Source organism: Natrix helvetica, assembly GCF_964273705.1.
Source record: "Natrix helvetica genome assembly, chromosome: 1".
NCBI lineage: Eukaryota > Metazoa > Chordata > Lepidosauria > Squamata > Natricidae > Natrix > Natrix helvetica.
In genome coordinates, this window is record NC_138548.1 from 30,012,187 (window position 1) to 30,031,766 (window position 19,580).

Sequence of the window (19,580 nt, forward strand, 5' to 3'; positions counted from 1 at the left end):
CCTGATGAGGGTGATTTACAAAATGCTACAATGAAAGTATTAAGATAAATACAGTTATATTATTAAAAATAATATATCCAAATGATATAGATTAAAATATCAATATATTTCAATTATTAATACCCCATACAGATTGAAAAGCTATTCAGTGGGCCATCAGAATTATCACTGTAACTGTTGCAAGGTCTGGATAAGAATATATTATTGTGAAATGGGCATTGTTATGAAGAAATTGTAGAAATGTGTGATTGCTGGAATTTGGGTACAATGTAGTAGCCATTGTGTTATCTGTCTATCTAGACCAGCAGTGTCAAACTCAATTTCATTGAGGGCTGCATCAGGGTTGTGTTTGACCTTGGGGCGGGTGGAGGTGGGGCGTGACCATAATGGGAATGGCCAACTCAACATCACTCGTGTTGGGGGCGTCTATAGTGGCCCAAGCACTCTGTCAGCCAAAACGGAGCTCGAGAGGGCCTGGCAGAGTCACCATGGGCCAGTCCCTCACTGTCCCCAGGGCAGCCCTGCAGGCCAGATCTAAACACCCCATGGGCCACATCCAGCCTCTGGGCCTTCAGTTTGACATCCCTGATCGAGACACTAGGATTTGAAAAGGATTTGATGGAACATAATCAATTAATAATCGATGTTATTTATTGAACATCTGCCAGTGCTGGAATGCTTAGTAGGATGGTTGCATGTAGAAATATCTAGAACGATATGCTGCTTCCTTCAAATTGACAAAAAAACATTGTTTGTTTGTTTGTGTATTTATTTAATTTATAAGCTGCCCAAAGCGACTCTTGAAAGTGTTCCCCAGTTGCAAACTCTGCCCCTTCCATATCTGCATGTGTGTGATATCACACACAAAAGGGGCGAAGATCTCTCCACCTCTGGTTGCACCCTCTATCATTGGGGGGGGGGGAGGCAAATGATATTTTGCATTCAGATTTATATTTTGAAAAAGAAACAAGTTGCTTTGCTTTCCAGTAACAGAGGGCTGCATATTGACAATTACTGTTTTTTCTGATTGGCATTGAGTCTCCAGGATCTCAGATAGATGGACAGTGGATTTCCACAACACTTCTGCTTGATTGTTTTTCAGCAGACTTCCTTGGGCCCGAACCTTGGATCTTCTGCATACAAAGCCTGCACCATTGACTTTCTAAGGTGCAACAGTGCACTCTCTGTGCAGGTTTTATTGCACAGTTGATTTGTATGTGTAGTTGTAATAGAAGTAGTAGCAGCATGCAGGAACCAGCCCCAAACATAAAGGTTGAAGCATAAATTGAATTTAAGTTTACTGACAAAGAAATAAAGGGAGACTAGTATAGATCTATTTCAAGCTATTTAGCTCTCATCAGCTAGCCATAGCCTTTCTGGGATTCAGACTCAGGCTACTTGGATATTAGGTAGATGTATTAACCTCTAAGCCATGGGCTCTCCTCGCTTTGTCGGCTATACCAGGAGAGAGATTAAGTGTTTTTTCTGGTGAGACTGGTCTATCAGGGCAACCTGGTCTACCCAGTTATGGGATGGATCATACTGCTTCCACTTTCACCTTTCAGCCCAATCCAGGAGTCTTTGAGGCAGTCACTTTTGTGACAAACTATTTTTGTGTTGAATCTATGGTTGCTGACAAAGAAATAAAGGGAGACTAATATAGATCTATTTCAAGCTACTTAGAGGTTAAGGGTATCGCTAGATAGATCTAAATAGATCTATAGTAGTCTCCCTTTATTTCTTTGTTGATAAATTCAACACAAACATAGTTTGTTGCGAAAGCAACTGCGTGTGAAGGCACCTGGATTGGGGCTAAAAGGTAAAAGAGGAAGCAGAATGATCCATCCCATAATTGGGTACACCAGGTTACCCTGATAGACTGGTTTCACTGGAAAAAACATTCATGTTTTGAAATGTTCCTTTGTAAACTAATTATTGCTACCAATCCTAATCAAAAACTTAACAATTGTAGAAAACTAAATCGTTTCTCATTCTTTTAATGTTAGCTAGTCAAGTAGCTGTTTAGGAATTTTTTGTGCATGCACAGAACCATGAATTCATTAGACTGGAGTGAAGAAGTTGATGATCAAGATAACAAAACAAATCCGATTAGTCAAGGAAGATAGGGAAAAAGAAAAGCAATGCTCTAAAAATAGAGAGATCATAAAGGAATGCCGTTGATATAGTTTACTTGGACTTCAGTAAGGCTTTTGATAAGGTAGACCATAACCTACTACTAGATAAAGTAGAAGAATGTGGGTTAGACAGCATCACCACCAGATGGATTGGTAACTGGCTGACCAACCGCACTCAACGTGTAGTTCTCAATGGAACTGCATCTACATGGAGGGAAGTATGCAGTGGAGTACCCCAAGGCTCTGTTTTAGGCCCAGTACTCTTCAACATCTTCATCAATGATTTGGATGAGGGAATAAATGGGGAACTCATCAAATTTGCAGATGATACCAAGCTGGCAGGAATAGCCAACACTCCAGAAGATAGGCTTAAGATACAGAAGGATCTTGACAAACTTGAACATTGGGCACTATCTAATAAAATGAAATTCAATGGTGAAAAGAGTAAGGTTCTACATTTAGGCAACAAAAACGGAATGCACAGGTACAGTATAGGTGATACCTTACTCAGTAGTAGTAACTGTGAAAGGGATCTTGGAGTCCTAGTGGACAACCATTTAAATATGAGCCAGCAGTGTGCAGCAGCTGCCAAAAAAGCCAACACAGTTCTAGGCTGCATCAACAGAGGGATAGAATCAAGATCACGTGAAGTGTTAATACCACTTTATAATGCCTTGGTAAGGCCACACTTGGAATACTGCATTCAGTTCTGGTCGCCACGATGTAAAAAAGATGTGGAGACTCTAGAAAGAGTGCAGAGAAGAGCAACAAAGATGATTAGGGGACTGGAGACTAAAACATATGAAGAACGGTTGCAGGAACTGGGTATGTTTAGCTTAAGAGAAAGAAGGACTAGGGGAGACATGATAGCATTATTCCAATATCTCAGAGGTTGCCACAAAGAAGAGGGAGTCAAACTATTCTCCAAAGCACCTGAGGGTAGAACAAGAAGCAATGGGTGGAAACTAATCAAGGAGAGAAGCAACTTAGAACTGAGGATAAATTTCCTGACAGTGAGAACAATTAATCAGTGGAACAGCTTGCCTCCAGAAGTTGTGAATGCCCCAACACTGGAAGTCTTTAAGAAGATGTTGGATAGCTATTTGTCTGAAACGGTATAGGGTTTCCTGCCTAGGCAGGGGGTTGGACTAGAAGACCTCCAAGGTCCCTTCCAACTCTACTATTGTATTGTATTATAAAGACCTTAATAAGTTTTCAGCCTAACGGAAGTCAAACAGCTGGGAAATGGAATTTTGTTTCCCATATTTGGGATAGCTCAGAACCAGATAAAGAGGAGAGTCCCCGTGAAAATAGTATTTTAATTTTAAAAAAGTAATGTCTGGTAAATTAATCTTTTGCTTTGTGGAATGATCAGAAAGCAAATAATTTGTCATGAGCTATGAGAAGGAAATTAATCTAAATTTCAGTGTTTGCTGGCACCCAAGTTTTTCTGATGGAAGAAATCTTCCCCTTTCTCCATGTACCAGTCAATTATTTATTTATTAAATGTATATGGCTGCTCATCGCATAAGTATGACTCTGGGCAGCCGAGAGGACAAAAACAAAATTAAAAACACAAATAACATAAAAATAGCAGCCAGGAACACTCTCAGCATGTCACATTTAATATAGCCAAGAAATGGGCTCAACACAATAACAGAGCTCTAAGCTTATGACAAAGCCAAGTTTTTAATGATTTGGAGAAGGCCAGTAGTGTTGGGGCAACTCTGATCTCGGAAAGGGTGATGTAACAAAGGGCAGGTGCCAAGGCAGAAAAGCCCCTCCTCCTGGGTCCTGCCAATGTCATTATCTTGCAGATGGGACCTAGAGCAGTGTTTCTCAAACTTGGCGACTTTAAGTCCTGTGGACTTCAACTCCCAGAATTCCCCAGCCAGCTATGCTGGCTGGGGGATTCTGGGAGTTGAAGTCCACAGGACTTAAAGTCGCCAAGTTTGAGAAACACTGACCTAGAGCATGCCTCTCCTGCGGGATTTAATGGGATTGCTATTCTACTGTTTATACAAGGTTTACAGATACAAAATTCCTTTGTAGTTGAATTGTTCCTAATTAATCTATTTGTAGCAATCTCTAATACTTTTGGCTTTCAGTAAGAGTCCGTTAGTTGCATATCGTCATGGTTGGAGAGAACAATTTACCTAGAAAGGTTGTCACAGTAGTGGTAGTAGTGGTAGTAGTAGTAGTAGTAGTAGTAGTAGTAGTAGTAGTAGTAGTAATAATAATAATAATAATAATAATAATAATAATAATAATAATAATAATAATAATAATAATAATAATAATAATAATAATCCAAACTAATATTCACCCATCTAAAAAAAAACTTTGAACTTTTGGAAAGAACTGTGGGAGAACCCAGTGGAACACAACAACACTGCCTCCTGGATCAAAGTTATTCAACAACAAACAACACAAAACAAGATGGAAAATATTGAAATAAAAATTGACATGGTGGCAAAACAAGCAAAGAAGGTCGAGAACTGGAGTGCACTTGGCCTGGATGAACTGCATGGATACTGGCTAAAACACCTGGCCAGCCTCCATCATTGCATGGCCACTCAATTTGATCAAATGTTTCAAAATGCAACAAGCAACAGCTGGCTGAACATACTTGATAATGAAAGATCCAAAAAAAGGCACAGAACCAAGCAATTATCGCCCAATTACTTGTCTGCCAACAACGTTCAAACTTTTTACAAGGATACTGGCAAATTCAGTATTCAATCATCTGATGGAAAACAGTCTGTATCCAGTAGAACAAAAAGGAAATTATAAAAAATCAAGAGGAACAAAAGATCAGCTGTTCATAGACAAAATGATACTAAAAATGTAAAACAAAGAAAAACAAATTTAAATATGGTGTGGATTGATTACAAGAAGACATTTGACTCATCACCCCACAACTGGATTAACACCTGTCTGAAAAGTTTTGGAATCAGCAAAAATATCTGTACATTTTTGAAAGCAAATATGCAAAAATGGAAAACAGTTCTAACAACAAATGGGGAGAACATTGGTGAAGTCAACATCAGATGAGGAATCTTCCAAGGGGATTCACTTTCACCATTACTGTTCAACATTGCATTAATTCCACTGACAATAATCCTACGAAACACAAAACTGAGATACCAAATCTCAAGCCGACATGGCGAGATAAACAATCTACTATACATGGATGACTTAAAAATGTATGCGAAAAGCCCCACTGAATTTAAATCAATACTCAACACAGTTCAACTGTTCAACAGTGACATCAAAATGAACTTTGGACTTGAAAAATGTGCTATATTATCCATGCGGCAAGGGAAAATGGAAAAAACAGAAGGAATAGAACAGGGAAATGGAAATAGAGTGAAAGCATTAGCAAAGGATGATGGTTACAAGTACCTAGGCATATTGGAAGCAGATAACATCTTGAATGGAAAAGTCAAAGAGTCAATGCAAAAGGAATACACCAGGAGAGTCCACAAAATATTAAAATCAAAGCTGAATGCTGGAAACATAATTAAAGCCATTAATACATGGGCAGTTACAGTGATACGCTACTCAGCTGGAATCATCAACTGGACTCTGGCTGAACTGGAAAACTTGGACTGGAAAACAAACAAACTTTTGAATACGTACCACGCTTTACATCCACGAAATGACATCAACAGGTTGTACCTGCCAAGAGAAATAGGGGGCAGGGGGCTATGGCAAATCCATTAAACTGTATAAGAAGAAAAATGAAGTTTGAATGATTATGTGAACCAAAGTGCAGAAAAATTGCTGCAGGCTGTGAAAATGGAGAACAGCATAAAAACAACAGAAACAAAGGCAGAATATAAGGAAAAAACAACTGAATGACAGATTAAATAGATGGAAAACCAAAGCTTTGCATGGACAGCACTTGAAAAACATTGAAGGAAAATGTGATGACAACTTGACATGGACAGGGCTTAAGATGGGAACTATCAAGAAAGAAATGGAAGATTTAATACTGGCTGCTCAAGAACAAGCACTACAAACTAATGCCATGAAAGCGAAGATACAAAAATCCACAGACAGCCCAAACTGCTGACTTTGCAATAACAAAGTCGAAACTGTTTCACGTTTAATATGTGAATGCAGCAAAATCGTACAAACTGATTACAAAGCTAGACATGACCAAGGTGCTAAATTAATCCACTGGTCATTATGTAAAAAATATGGTTTAGCTGTATCCAGAAAGTCATGGGAACATAAAGTGGAAAAAGTTATCGAAAATGAGAAGGTGAAGATCTTGTGGAACTTTCGAATACAAACGGATCTTCATTTGGAACACAACACATCAGATATCATGGTTGTAGATGGCCAAAATGTACAGTTTATTGATATCGCTGTTCCTGGAAATGCCAGAATTGAAGAAAAAGAATTAGAAAAAATAATGAAATATCGCGATCTGGCCATCAAAACTACATGGCTATGGATGAAGCATGTAACAGTGATACCCATTGTCATCGGGGCACTTGGCACCATGTCCAAGAATTGTATAAAATACATCAACAAATTGCAGCTTCCTGCAATAAGGCCAGCGGAACTGCAAAAAACTGTGCTACTTGGAACATCTTATATTTTAAGAAGGTACTTGGTTTATACCTAGGATGCTGGCAGCAAACCGTATCAACCATTAGCACCAGTCACTGGTATTTGTAATGCATTTTTCAATGTTCAGTTGGCTGAGTTTCATGTTTAATGAATAAAGTATATAATAATAATAACAACTATATAATGGACTAGGGAAGAAAACATCTCTATTATGCAATCTTACTATCAGTCTGAGCCAGCAAGAAAAGTATTGAAGGCAAAGCTGACAAAATACTAACTTGGAACTGGTTAAGTTCAGGAGTACTGAAAAAAGAAACAGAAGGCTTTATTTTGACAGCTCAAGAACAAGTCTTAGCCACAAAGAGCATGAAGGCAAAAATTAAACATGTTACCACTAACAGCAAATGTCGCTTCTGTAATGAGAACAATGAGACAGTCGACCACTTGATCAGTGGGTGCAGCAAAATTTCACAAACTGACTACAATGCCATGATCGTGTTGCTAAGATTATTCACTGGAAATTGTGCCAAAAGTTTGGATTTGAGTACAGCAAGAACCACTGGGACCATCGGGTTGAGAAGGTTTTAGAGAATGAAAAAGTCAAGATCTTGTGGGACTTCAGAATTCAGAGTGACTGACCGGCACTTGGCCTACAACACACCTGACGTAACAATAGTTGAAAAGAAAAAAATATGGTTGGTTGACATTGCAATACCTGGTGATGCACGAACTGAAGATAAACAGCAAGAAAAAAATCACAAAGTACCGGGACTTGCAAATTGAAATTGAGCGACTGTGGAAAAAGAAATTGAATATTGTCTCGATTGTAATTGGAGCCCTTGGAGCAATACCTAAAAGGCTACCTCACTATTTGGGAATTCTAAATTTATTGGACTTGAACATTCTGACTCTACAAAAAACCACCCTACTTGGAACAGCTTATATCCTCTGACATTACCTTAACATTTCCTAGGTCCTTAGTTAGGACTCGAGCTGTTGAGCTACTAACAGGCCCAAAAGCTGTGAATCTCACCAAAGATTAGCCACATAATAATAATAGTATAGGTGATTTCCAGAAGCTCTAAGCCCTGTTCAGGTGATGCTTTTGCAGGTAGATCTCAACATGCAAGAAATGGTGAGCAGCTCCTTCACTTTATAAATTATACTGGTCATTAAAGGGCTGGTTTCCATGGCTACAATTGATTATCTGGCACAAGGGCTTTACATCATAGTGGAAAGTTCTAACTCAGTGGAAAGATCTAACTAGTGGAAAGATCTAATTCCTATCAGTTGCCCATGTATTCCCCCTCTAGCATCCCTCCCCAGCCATCTGGTCTCCTTAGCCATATACATTCCTCTGAAGTGGCATCACCTGATGTTGGGGGATAACACTTCTTGTCCAAGGAAACTGCTACCCATTCACAATTCTCTACTTTGAGAATCTCTTTAGAGCAGCAGATACTGGATAGCCAACTGGGAGGCCAACCGTCCAAGAGAAGTGGCTGCTTTGGGCAGTGGTTGCATGATCGACCAATGGGATCTTGGCCCACTTTGCTTCTTCTTCTGGTCCCTCAACAAAAGCATCTGCTTTGTTGTGCTTCATGATATGATATGATTCTCCATCTATTGCAATAGAAAGTTCTATTTTGCTAATTCTTTTAATTTGCTACAGTTGATATACTCTGCAAAAAAAATTAGCTGAGTATGTAAAATAGTCATCCCCAGCCTAGTATCCTCTAGAAATATTGGAATCGCAACTTTTAGCATTCAGGGCTAGCATGGCCACATCCAGTCCATCTGAAGCTGAGACTGTCCTACTATACCAGGGGTCCTCAAACTTTTAAAAACTTTTTAAAAGGGGGGGGGAATTCACAGTCCCTCATAATGTTGGGGAGCCGGATGGGCTGGCTGGGTGTGGCTAGGTCATGTGACTAGGGGCATGGCCAATTTAACAGTCCATTGAACAATGCACACAAATTAAACTTTAATTTGTTTTGCTCCTGGGGTTTTTTTATTTGCTTTTGTTGGCAAGTTGCTCTTTTGGTGTTATATATATATATTTATCAGCACAAATACATAAATAAATAAAGGGCATACCAGGGGTTGTAACACAAATACATACATACATACATACATACATACATACATACATACATACATATATATATATATATATATATATATATATATAAAAAGAGAGAGAGAGAGAGAGAGAGAAAGAAAAAGAGAGGGGGACGGGGAGAAAGAAAGAGGGATGGATGGATATATATATATATATCCATCCCTCCCTCTCTTTCTCTCTCTCTCTCTCTCTCTCTTTCTGTCCCCCCTCTTTCTTTCTTTCTCCCTCTCCCTTTCTCTCTTTCTCTCTCTTGCCCTCTCTGTCTCTCTCTTTCTCTGTCTCTCTCTGTCCCCTTCACTCTCTTTCTTTCTTCTTTCTCTCTCTCTCTCTTTTTCTTTCTTTCTCTCTTTCTCTCTCTCTTTCTGTTCCCCCTCTCTCCTTTTCTCTCTCTCTCTTTCTCCCCCCTCTCTCCACCTCTCTCATTCTCTTTCTTTCTCCCTCTCTCTCTTTTTCTTTTTCTCTCTCCCTCTCTCTTTCTCTCTCCTCCCTCTTTCTCTCTTTCTTTCTCTGTCTCACCCTCTTTCTCTCTCTCTTTCTGTCTCTTTCTCCCCCTTCTTTTTATCTTCTGGAGACAGGGGAGGTGAAAAATGGGCCATTTTTACTGATTTTGATCTCCTGGGGTGTCTGTGCACCCCATTTTTCAACCCCCCACCTCCAGAAGCATTCTGCAGGCCAAAACCATGCAAAAACGGCTAAGTTTTTTTTTTTGCTAAAATGGGCTGTTTTTGCCCATTTCTTAATCTCCTGGGGCATCTGTGTGCCCCATTTTCATCCCCCCACCTCCAGAAGCATTCTGCGGGCCAAAAACAGGCAAAAATTGTTGGCCTTGCCTTTCAGCTCCAGCTTGCTTGGCTCCCAAAGGTAAGTCCTGCGCCCAGCCAAAGAGTGGGCGGGGCAATGTGGTCCTGCGTGGGCCGGTTTAATGGCTTCAGCGGCCCACAGGCCATACTTTGAGGACCCATGTACTATATCTTCTTAACAATTGGAATAACCTCAGCAGCTACTGACCTTTCTCCTTGGTTTGCTATTCCCTTCTTTGCTTCTACTTGTCATGCAGTATCCTTTTTGTAATTGTAAGGAAGAGTATTATTAAACAGGCAACCCAGTGTGAGATGCTGAGTATGGCAAGTTTATCCACCTTGGAAGAATGGTAAGGTGAGTCAAACCTGAGCCAGTTAGAATCGAACTGCTGGCAATTGGCAGAATTAGCCTACAATACTGCATTCTAACAACTGTGCCACTACAGCTCTTATTCAGGAACGATAGACATCAGCATAGGGTGTCTTATTTAAGGGCCCACTAAATATAAGAATTGACTTCATAGAGGGGAGCAGAGAAGAGAAATTGTTGCTGCAAACTGTGATATCAAAAAGATGCATTCAAGGTATGAAGTTCTCCCCCTCCACCCCAAGAAAGATTCATATCAATTCTGTCCCCATTTTGTGCATAATATAGAAAACTTGTATGAAGGCTGCTCAGATACTAGTGATGTGAAAATCCCATAACTGTGATATGATGTTCTTCTAGTCTATCAACATTCACAAGACCACCTAATTCCTTCTCTTCTTTTTTTTTAATATTTATTTTTATTTTTGGTTAAACAGACACACACAACACAAAAAAATAAAATAAAATCATATTTCGTTACATATTGTAGAAGTGTGTTGACCGGTTACAAATAACTTTCGTGCATCTCTTCCACAGTCATTACTTATAATTCATATCACATTGTATATTTTAAATCAAAAATCTTTATATATCTTACTATCAACATCCCACAATTCTCATTTGACTATACTTGTTTTAACGTCCTTTTGCTTAAAATAATCCAAAATTGAAAAACACAACCACATAATGACATTTCATTAATTATTTCTAATATCATCCAATAACATTACACCTTTATAACATGTTCTAAATAAAAATTAATTATGATTGATAACAAAATTTCTAATCCTCTTTTCCAAGTCGCTGTTTACTATTTGTATCCCAATACCTTTTATTGAGCCAGTACATATACATATATATATATATATATATATATATATATATATATATATATATATATATATATATATATATATATATATATATATATACATATACATATACATATACATATACATATACATACATACATACATACATACATACATACATACATATATATATATATATATATTGTTAAGTATATCCCTTGTCATTTCATTGTTATTATTATAATTGTTATTTATTAATAGAAATTCATTCACTAATTATGTCAGGTTTCCTCTCTTCAAACCAACAAGGTGTGTACCTTGTTATCATTATCAATTATTTATTTAACATATCACTCTAAAGATTACTAAATTACTAATCACTAATCATATTGTAGAGGTGTATCGATTGGTTACAAATAACTTTCATGCATCTCTTCCACAATCATTGCTTATAATTCAAATCACATTATGTATTTTAAATCAAAAATCTTTATATATCTTACTATCAACATACCACGCTTCTCATTTGACTGTGGTTGTTTTAACATCCTTTTACATGAAATAGTCCAAAATTAAAAAACACAAGCACATAGTAGCATTTCATTAATTATTTCTAATATCATCTAATAACATTACCCCTTTATAGCATGTTCTAAGTAAAAATTAATTATGTTTGATAACAAGGTTTCTGATCCTCCTTTCCAAATCACTGTTTATAATTTATCTCTTGTCATTTCATTGTTATTGTTATAGGTATTATTTATTAACAAAAATTCATTTGCTATTTATATCAAATTTCCTCTCATCAAGCCAATACATGTATGTACCTTATTATCTTATCAATTATTTATTTAACATAGCACTCTAGAAATTACTAAATTACTAATCACTAATTACTAAAATTAACTAATTTTTATTATCATTTTTCATATATCAGCCTGTATCCTTCCAGTAATAATACAGTGTTATTTCTTTTGTCATTTGTGGAATTGATCTTCTATTTATTTCCTTAATAAAAATTTTTGTGGACTTCTCTCTGCAGCTTGTGGCTTGTAGCATCACTTAAGTAATCTTGACACCCTCCATCTGCTATTTTAATCAAGTTAATTTTGGTGATCAATCTTGCTTCTGAGAAGTTCTCTCTCCTTAAATCCATCATTTTTCCTGTCGATCTAATTCCCTTTTCCATACTCCTCTTTTCCCACTTCCGACCATGTTCACTCCACTGGTAAAGTAATCAGTTGTCTTGTCTTTATAATCATTTTCCCCTTCAATTTTTGGGACTCTGACCCCATCATATTTGCTGTTATAAACTCTATTTTTTCCATCTTCTTCTCAATTCTCTCTGTTATTTCTAATAAATTTTGAAATCCAGCCAAGATGTTTTGCAAAGTTATTGTTTCTTTTGTTGTGCCATTTTGACAAGCTAGTAGATATGGCCACTCTGGCTTTCAAGGCTTCTTATATTAAATTAGATTAAACACAAGTTCAAAGTGCACCTGTAAAAACAATTCGTGCCCTTGCTTCTTATCCCTTTCTATAAACAAGTTGCCAAGCCTCGAGATACAAAGTCAGTGAGATCAAAAGGAAAAGGGAAAGTGCATTGTTTCAAAAACTCAAGCCTCTAGCCTCCAAGTGGCAGTATTGCTTCCCACTCTCTAATGTTATTTCAAACTTAAAAGAAACAGAGTTATCAAATAGAATTAATAGCAAGTAATAAAAGTCCTTGTTGAAATAATAAGAAGACTTTAATCCATAGGTTAAAAAATAAAAAAATAGAAGAAGAAAAACTGATCCGTTCTCTTTAAAAAAAACTTGCGAGCACTTCAATCCACAAGTAAAATTAAACACACTATTGAAATCAATCCAATATAGGTTAATTTCGCCACTTATTTTCTTCTGCTTTTGGATTTAATTTAACTTTAAAAAAAAATGGGGGGGGGGTGGGCAGTCTTTTCCAAAACAATAAATTTTCCTCACCAGATGGACACTCTTTCTCTTTCTGTTTCCCTTCTGTTCCGGAGCTGTCCCAACTTCATCAGCCTGGAGCTGGACTTTTTGTCGCCGGCTTGAAGAACTTCTCTTGGATCGATCAGGGACTTTGCAGTGTCTCTGAAATCAGCAAGATGTATTCTTCCTGTTCACCATCTCTACGGGATGGTTTAGGTCTGATTGGACCACCCAGCGGCAAAAGTATCGGTAGCGGTCTCGGAGCATCGAGACCACACGTCCGTATTGTTGCGATGTTGGCTCCTCCTCCTCCTAATTCCTTCTCTTCTTGAAATCTTGGCCAGCATTTCTCATCTTGACATCTTCCAGTTGTGCTGAAACAGAAGCTTCCCAAACTCATGCAAACAGAAGCCACTGTTTCTGGCAATACAAACCATACATTTTGTCTGGATGTTAACAGTACTTTGAAATGTTACGGTTTCTTGTGATTCCTCCTTTTTCATTAACCAGGACAATGCACTGGTCTCCAATGTAGCCTTCATTTCTTTAATTATCTTCATTGCCTCTGTTTGTAGGAGAAGAAGGGACACAAACTCAAGCTGAAAACATCAGCCAGGAGAGCCACGCACAGACCCGCTGTGAGTCTTGTACATCTACATTTCTCAAGATCCTCTGGGGATTTCTAATTATTTTGTCAGTCTCATCCTCTTGGATTGGAACAACACAGATTGTCAAAATCACATACAAGAACTTTGATTATCCATTTTTCATGACTTGGTTTTCTACAAATTGGAATATTATGTTTTTTCCCATTTATTACTCTGGACATTTTGCAACTGCCCAGGAAAAGCAGTCTCCAATCAAAAAATTCAGGTAGGTTTCTAGCAGCCTTTCCTATTTGGTTAGACTTCAGTCTTGTCACTTAAGAGATTTTAACATCTTTTTTTCATTCAAGGGGGAAAAAGCAATTGGGGAAAAGTTTTGTAGCCATGTCAACTTGTTCAAGTTCTTCAACCGTTCTTCAAAAAGTATTCTCATTTTTTTCTTTCTTGTACATATCTAATAAATTCTTTTTATTTTATTTTTTGGAATGTATTTAAGAACCTCAATACATGTGTTAGCATTCTAAATTCCATGCAGAATTAAATCATTGTCCAAGGCAAAGTTATCCTTAAAGGTCCAATTTATTCGTACAGGCAAGTTAGCACATCTATGGCATTCCAACACTGATTTACATCCTGGAATTCCACCCAGTTGAAAGTTCATGATCTATCCCCACACCCCATAATCCATCACATGTTCCAATCATTATCTTCCACGCTGGCATCTACACCCCTCTGCTTCCGGTCAGGTGTCGAGGTGCGGAGACAAAAGATGACCTTGGTTTCTATAAAAGAATGTCAACAATACATTCCACAATCCTACTCCTTTCTATTCCCCCCTCCCAACTACTACACTAATGAACAGCATAGAAAATTATAAGAAAGTGTGGCAGGCCAAAGATCCTAAAAAGAACATAACTACAGGCCTGACAACATGGCTGGCTGAGAGAATTTTTCAGAACTCTCCATGAAATAAAATGTTACAAAAACTAGACTAGGAATCCAAAAGGAAGTCCAAAATCTAGATGTTCAGATAATTTATATTATTTGATGAATCCACACATTTATTATTACTTTTTTGGAAAAAAAATATGTTCGTATGTACAGTAGAGACTATGTCAGCTGCCACTTTGTGCTTGCTTGTGCTTTGCTGCTATGCAGTGAGAGCCTGTCATAAACTGTGGAGAAGGGGAATGAAGGGGGAAATGAAAGTAAGTCCTGCATCTCCTTGAGATGCTGCCTCAAGGTGACCCAGCTGGAAAAAGGAGAGAGCCACATACCAAAATGCGCTTGGACTGACCATCATGAAAACATCTTGACTGAACCTGATTGATGGTCAATGAGAGATAGTTAAGGGAGGGAAAAGTAGAACTTTTGGCACGTAATTCTCAGTTCTGGCTTTCCAATACTGCAATACACTTGATTTCTAATAAACTATATTTTTCTCAACAAACGGAGCCAAGGATCATTTCTATTTAGAGGTTTAGGTTCTGGCCAGTCTGACAGACTGCAAGTTTTAGCCTTTTTCTTATTCTGGCATCTGGAAACCAAAGCTCTGAAGGAAGAGGGGAATCATTGTTCAGTGATAAAATAACACTTGCAAGCAGAAGCTCTCTAGTCCAGGGACTGGTGTTCTTGTATACAAGTAGCAGATGACAAAGATATTAATCTTCATCAGGTACTTTGAAGGATTGTAGCTACTTAATACTACTTAGGAATGCTGAATTTAATTTTTTACAACTAATAATAAATTCCATGAAATATTTTAACTAGGATTAAGTAGGGAATCAGCTAAGAGGGATCAATTGCTTGCTGTTTTTTTTCCCATTCAGAGCAAATTATCATCAACAGCTGTATTTTGAGTGGGAAATTGAATGACAAATTCTCAAGCTAGGGAGATATTATCCTGGATTAATGCTTCTCAACCTTGGCAACTTCTGACTTCAACTCCCATAATTCCCCAGCTAGCAAATTTTGGGAGGAAACCCACACTTCCTTAGGTTGCCAAGATTGAGAAACTCAGTCCTAGATGTTTCCCTTGAGCCTGATCCCATATCATAAGAGCTCCACTCCACTCCAAATAGGCTGCCACAATCACTACCCTGTCTGGATAGGATTCCACGAAGTCTATTTTCTTATCAATATTCTCCCAGACCACGCTGGCACAGGCAAGCTTTTAATGGTGATGCCTTGGGCCACTGTTGAATAGACAAACCTTTAAAAGCCAAAATCCATCTTGGTTCACCTGCTCATTTCTCTCTTTCTCAAGAGTAGCCATACTCCTCACTTCCTTCCTATTGGAAGTGCCTATTTCCTTAGCCCAGCATTTTTTTCAAATCAGTTTCCCAGCCTTCTTTTCAGAATGCCAGAACAATATGTATGTTCGGGACGACAAACAGCAGGATACCCAACTATGCAAGAAGTCCTTGACTTAGCACCAGAATTGGGACCAGAATTTCCATTGCTAAGCAAGATGGTTAAGTGAGCCACATCTGATTTTATGTCCATGTTTGGCATGGTTGTTAAAGAAGTCACTGCAGTTGTTAAGTGAATCCAGCTTCCTCCATTGACTTTGCTTGTCAGAAGCCAGCTGGAAAGGTTGCAAATGGTGATAATGTGACCATGAGATGATCATGTGACTATGGGAATGCTGCAGCGGTGCAAGGACCCATCCTAAATCACATTTTCCAATACTATTATAAATCAGTCGCCAAACAAATGGTTATAAGTTGAGGACTACCTATATCAGCGATGGCGAACCTTTTTTGGCTCGCGTGCCATAAGTGGGGGGAGCGCAGGGGGGTCATGTGCAGGTGTGCTGCACCCATAATGCAATGCCCAGTGCACATGCGCACACTACAGGCACTCCCCCTCCCATTTTTACATGCTTTTTTCGCCCCCCCCCCAGGCTCCAGAGGCTTTATAGGAGCCTGGGGAGGGCGAAAACAGCCTCCCCCACCCCTCCGGACGCCCCCCGGAGGCATCAGCGAAGCCTCCAGACAGTCCCTGAAGCCTTCGGAACGCTCAAAACGATCCTCCGAGCAAACCGGAAGTTCCAGTTTGCTCGGAGGATCATTTTGAGCACTCTGAAGGCTTCAGGGACTGTCCGGAGGCAGGTGGACAGCTGGCCAACTTAGCTGGCCAGCTGACAGGGCAGCGCCTCACGTGCCCTGACAAATGGCTCCACGTGCCACCTGTGGCACGCATACCATAGGTTCATCATCACTGACCTATATTCTATTTACTTTTTCCATTCTCCCACATGGAAATACTATGGTCAAATCTGTAAATTCAGATTTAAAAAAAAAATCCATGGGATTGCAAACCTAAAAACATTTCTAGGGAGTAAGCCTAACCGAATTCTGACAGAACATGATCCTTCTCTCACATTTGAAACCCTCTACATCAAATGTCAAGTTTGCCTCCATATTTAGATGTGAATTGTTATTATTCAGATACCGCTATTTTAAATTCTATTAATATCCCCTCTTGAATCCATCTCTTTCACTTAGATCATAACTGCAAGCAAAATGCTTGTTAAAAGTAAATAATGATTGATGCCATATTTATAGATCCAAGCTGGAAACACCTTTACCACATTCTATACATAAATGCTTTGCCCTTTCAGATCAAACTCTGGAAATTAATCTAGTTCTAAACATTTGCAGGGGGGGAAAAACATATCCTTTCTATTGTAAGTTCTGATGTAGAAGAGGCTACCCCAGAGCACCATTTGCCTGCCATTCTATTAAAACGTGTGAGCATGTCATCATGATTTAAAATAATTGGCCAGCCATTCTGAAGCATGGCTGAAGAACAAGCTTAAAAAATTAAAGTTATGATGCTGTGAAATGGCAAAATTGGGAGGAGATTTGTATCCCTTAAATGAGGAATCTTTTTTATTTTTATGTTTCTAGGGAATGTAGTCGGATCTTTGGCGAAGATGGTCTGACGCTGAAACTCTTTCTTAAAAGAACCGCTCCCTTTTCTATTTTGTGGACTTTGACTAACTACCTATACCTGCTGGCTCTGAAGAAGCTGACCGCCACAGACGTCTCGGCCCTGTTCTGTTGTAACAAAGCCTTTGTCTTCCTGCTCTCGTGGATTGTCCTGAAAGACAGGTTCATGGGTGTCAGGGTAATGGCTAGACAGCTTTTGTTAATGATAGTTTCCATTGCCCAAACTTTACTTTTTTTTATTAAAAGTTTTAATAAATTTTACAAATATTACCCCTTCTCCTTCCCTCCCTCCACCCCCGATCCCCCCCTCCAACCCTCCCTCCCCCCAACCTCCCAGAGCAAAATACAGGGTATAAACATTTAACAATCATACGCTAACATAAGCTAACTGATTTTAACATCCTACCTCCTCTTGTGCTTTAATTCCCCTTTTGTTAAGCTAACTTTAGGTAAATTGTAACATTCCTTGTGCCTTCACTCATAAGCTAATTGAAATTTTTTAGTCCAATATTTATTTTGAATATAGTCAATCCTTCTTCTCCATTCCAACTTATATTTCTCATCTGAATGGTCCTTCAAATATGCTGTAATTTTGGCCATCTCTGCTAGATTTACTACCTTTAGCGTCCATTCTTGAAAAGTAGGCAATTCTTCCCTCTTCCAGTACTGCGTCACCAATAATCTTGCTGCCGTCATTAAGTTCAAACTTTACTTTACTTTGAAGTTCTAAGACAACTACCATGTTTTCCCAAAAATAAGACAGGGCCTTATTTTCTTTTGAGCCCGAAATAAGCACTTGGTCTTATTTTCAGGGAGGTCTTATTATTTTTGAGGTGCAGGAGGCGCTGAGCGTGGTCACCTCATGGCTGCTGCTGTGTTGCAATATTTTGGGGGAGGGCTTATTTTAGCGCATGCGCTCAAAAACCCGATTGAGCTTATTATCCGGGGAGGTCTTATTTTCAGGGAAACAGGGTACTTGCTCCAAAAAATGCATGTCGGATTTATCCATTTTTTGGTTAAGTGTCCATGGAGTACTATAAATAGGAGGGAATTATAAGATTAGCAGAAATGGTTCCGGGCAATGAAGAATTTGGAAGTGGCTACAAGATTTTCTTGAGTTCATGTCCAGAAAAACTGTCATTATGAGATTACCTTTTCATATGACTGATTCTCAATTTTCCGTTCTCTTGAATGCTGCCCTCAGATGGTGATAGTGAAATACAGCCACAAGCAATTAATCAACTAAGAATTAATGCATAACTCCATGCAGTGTCTTGCTTTGGAATGCATGTGGGAGACATTATTATAGAAGAATTACGGGAAAACATTAAGACTCGTATAATCTCATATTCTTATTCTTTGCCAATATAATAGGAGGATGTCGAATAACGGTGCTTAATTTTATTATTTTTAATTATGCTCTAAATTTAGAAACTACTTTTCAGCTTGCATTCCCAAACATAGCATTTTACTTTTCCCGCAAGAGCAGCAATCCCATTCACTTATCTGAAACAAAGAGAAGAGTAGATTTGCAATACTGTTCTGGTGGGAAATAGATTAGCTCTTGGCTTCTAATCTCAGAGACAAGGCAAGTTTTTCCCTCTTTCATCTGCACCCCAGATGTCAGTCTGTGTACTTAATTTCATAGAATTGAATGAAAGGGATTAATAATGGCAGTTTATTCTTTTCTTTGTTTGCAAACTCCATCCTTGTTCCTACTACGGTGCGACAGAATTTAGGCAGCTGGCTTCACCACAATCTGGAGAAATAGTTGGAATTTCAACTAGGTTACATTTTTTTAAAACATTTTTTTAATGAATAACTAAAGGTGATGAACATACCTGATATTCCTTTCTCCTCTTATTTTCCCCACCACAACAATCCTATGAGGTTGGTTGGGCTGAGAGTGACTGACCCAAAGTCACCCAGCTGGCTTTCATGCCTAAAGCGAAACTAGAACTTCTAATCTCCTGGTTTCTCGCCTGGTACTTTAATCACTAGATCGTGGTCCTCAAACTTTTTAAACAGGGGGCCAATTCATGGTCCCTCAGACTGTTGGGGGGGTGGATCAGCTGGGTGGGTGTGGCTAGGTGGTCATGTGACTGGGTGGGCGTGGCTAGGTCATGTTACTAGGTGAGCATGGCCAATTTAGCAGTCCATTGAACAATGCACACAAATTAAACTTTTATTTGTTTTTCTCCTGGGGGTGTTTTATTTGTTTTTGTTGGCATGTCGCTCTTTTGGTTGCC

At 38.6% G+C, this 19,580-nt stretch overlaps 1 protein-coding gene across 7 annotated transcripts in view; it reads left to right on the forward strand.

Moving 5' to 3' along the window:
- Positions 1–19,580, forward strand: part of SLC35F4 (solute carrier family 35 member F4) — a 185,415-nt gene that overhangs the window by 148,749 nt on the left and 17,086 nt on the right. For 6 of the 7 annotated variants that reach the window (XM_081933901.1, XM_081933904.1, XM_081933902.1 and 3 more), the window contains 2 exons: positions 13,346–13,643; positions 17,290–17,509. The exons of the other annotated variant lie outside the window; for it this stretch is intronic. In XM_081933901.1, the coding sequence (XP_081790027.1) occupies positions 13,346–13,643; positions 17,290–17,509 (518 nt within the window). The remainder of the gene's footprint in view (positions 1–13,345; positions 13,644–17,289; positions 17,510–19,580) is intronic. 7 annotated transcript variants of the gene reach the window in all.